Source organism: Trichechus manatus, unplaced genomic scaffold (assembly GCF_000243295.1).
Source record: "Trichechus manatus latirostris isolate Lorelei unplaced genomic scaffold, TriManLat1.0 scaffold00207, whole genome shotgun sequence".
NCBI classification, from domain to species: Eukaryota; Metazoa; Chordata; class Mammalia; order Sirenia; family Trichechidae; genus Trichechus; species Trichechus manatus.
In genome coordinates, this window is record NW_004444143.1 from 635255 (window position 1) to 637903 (window position 2649).

The 2649-nt window shown below is 38.5% G+C and overlaps 1 protein-coding gene across 1 annotated transcript in view; it reads right to left on the minus strand.

Moving 5' to 3' along the window:
• LOC101342376 (zinc finger protein 529) overlaps nt 1-2649 on the minus strand; it is a gene marked incomplete at its 3' end in the record, with an annotated part of 6074 nt that continues 3425 nt past the window's right edge. The window contains exons 3-4 of the mRNA XM_023742302.1: nt 1315-1408; nt 1-99 (exon numbers count right to left, since the gene is read on the minus strand). Coding sequence (XP_023598070.1) covers nt 1-99; nt 1315-1408 — 193 coding nt within the window. The remainder of the gene's footprint in view (nt 100-1314; nt 1409-2649) is intronic.

Sequence of the window (2649 nt, forward strand, 5' to 3'; positions counted from 1 at the left end):
CATCATCACATCCCAGTACAAATCCTTCTGAGAAGAATCCAGATATTCCCACTCCTCCTGAGAGAAGCTGATGACCACATCCCTGAATGTCACCAATTCCTGAAACAACAAACCCATATATTATGGGTAAAATTGATGGAAATATGTTTTGACAAAAAGAAGAAATAACAACTGCATCACAGAAAAGGAACTAGATAGTAAACAAGTAGGCCAGGAGTAGAAGCATATGAGATGGGAAGTAAGAAAATTAGTGTTTACAAACCAGTGTATCTACATGTCTTTAAAGAACCTAGTTTATTCAGAGAAATATTCCTGCATACTACGAGATTTCCTAATTATCCAAACACGTCTATAAAATAATCAGTTTACAAACAAAAAGAAAGTGTACCCATGCACATTGTATGCTATGTGCCTGCCCCATGAATTATCAATAAAGGTGAGTTTTGACATTCTTTCCATTGTACAGGAAAAACACTATCATCGAAAATAGGGTAGGCACAAAATTTAAAAATTTCTTGAAGCCCCAAGTTTATCATTATGTCAAGTACCATTATTTCAGATTATATTATAAGAATTATTCCTTCTAATGCCAAATTATTTAGTAAATGCTTTTTAGTGGCCACAGAATAGAGGGTTAGCAAATAAGAGGAAAAGCTTCAATGAGAAGGACTGACACAATGGCTGCAACAATGGGCTCAAGCATAACAACAATTGTGAGGATGGCACAGGACTGGGTGGTTTTTCGTTCTGTTGTACACAGGGTTGCTATGAGTCAGAATTGACTTGATGGCACCTAACAACAACAGAATAGACTACTTGGTGAAAATACATCAACCTATATTCATGGTTAGATGTTTATATTGGAAAAGATCTTCCCTGGTTTTGTGACTCTACAATCATCTACTATTTATGCATGACTGAGGCCAGTCAACACCAAATCCAAATTACCTGTAAACTCAGGTCTGTGAAGAAGTTCAGAGTTTTCCCATGTGTTGCCAAATGAATCCATTTGCTCTTTTTCTCTATCGAAGAATTTGACAAAATATGGTAAAATGCCTCCATCTGGGGATTTCATTTCTACTCTAAAACTGATCTTGACAAAAGTCTGAGCACATGGCAATGTTGAACATTATCTGGAGAATAGGCAAGAACACAGGAGGGATACTGTGCTGTTTGGCTCCAGCCATCATTAGAAAGTGAAAAATGGGATGTGGAGTAAGCTATTTATTAGGACTGATTGGTAGGAAGTTTCAGAAAAATGAAATGTTCAAAAAGTGTGAATGATATTATTCAGGAAATAGAGAAACAACTTACATGGTCTACAGGTAAAACTGTAAAGAGTTGGTCAGTGAGTTCCACTTCTGGCATGACAGTGTGAGGTGCTCCGCAGACCTGCTGTCCAGCAAAACTGGTAGGAAATTATTTTTAAAAACATTCAAAGTCTCTGGAAACAGCCCAATGGGCATACAGCAAATAAAGAAACACTTATGAAAGAAAATTTACAAAAATTTGGTAAGAACTGAGAGAGTCCATGGTATTTGAACCAAGATCTGTGCTCTCCTTCCCCACTCCCACCTTAGCAAGACAGACATCTACTTTAAACTGGTCATTTCAAGAACACAGGTCTCTCTTTCCAGCTCCCAGTTGGAAGGCTATCTTCTAAGGAGAGACAGAAAGTTAGCATTTCTCACCCTACCCCCAGCTATCTGTTACTGAGGATAAGTTCCAGTAAGTGTGCCAAGAGGTGGGGGCTTCCTTTTCCCACCCAGCCCTTATTCGTGGACATGGCACTGCTGAGCATACTGGGGACCCGACAGTCCTTGCCTCAGCTTGTAATTTTAAGTACAGCATTTACTGTGGGTCTGTGAGTCATCCCAGCAAGTTATCAAACCCAAAGGAGTTGTGGGAGCCAACAGGTCAGAAGTTAGGGAGCCCAAGGGGACGCCTAAGCTTGTGGCTGGCACCTACTTATTTGGCAGTCTGAAGGATGGTGTCCTTTTAACTTGTGAGATCTGAGGGTCAGAGAAAGAAGTGCTGCATGTTGTAGCTGGTGTCACAGAAATGAAAAGTAGAGATCTGATTTATGTTGATTATTATCCTAATAGTCACTAAATGGGTAAACAAGCAAATAACAATAACAAACTCTGGAGATGGGGACCAGTACCCTGAGTTGCTACAACATATTACCTAAAACGTCCAGCTTCCTATGACAACAAAAATTATGAGATATGCAAAGAAAAAAGAAAACATGACCCATACACCAGAAAAAATGCAGGAAAGCAGAACAGAACTGTCTGTAAGAGCAAACAGATGTCATATTTAATAGACAAAGACTTCAGAGAATCCATTATAAATACAGTCAAAGAACTAAAGGAAACCATGATTAAGGAAAAGTATGACAACAGTGTTACATCAAACGAATAACACTAATAAAGAAAAGTTATAAAAAAGAACTTAGTGAAAATTCTGGAGTTGAAAAGGACTATAAAATAAATTCACTGGATGGCTTCAGCAGATTTGAACCGGCAGAGGAAAATATTAGTGAATTTGAAGACAGATTGATAGAAATTATGCAATCTGAAGGACAGAGCGAAAAAATGAACAGAGCCTCACAGAAATGAGGGACACAACTAAGCACCCACACATATG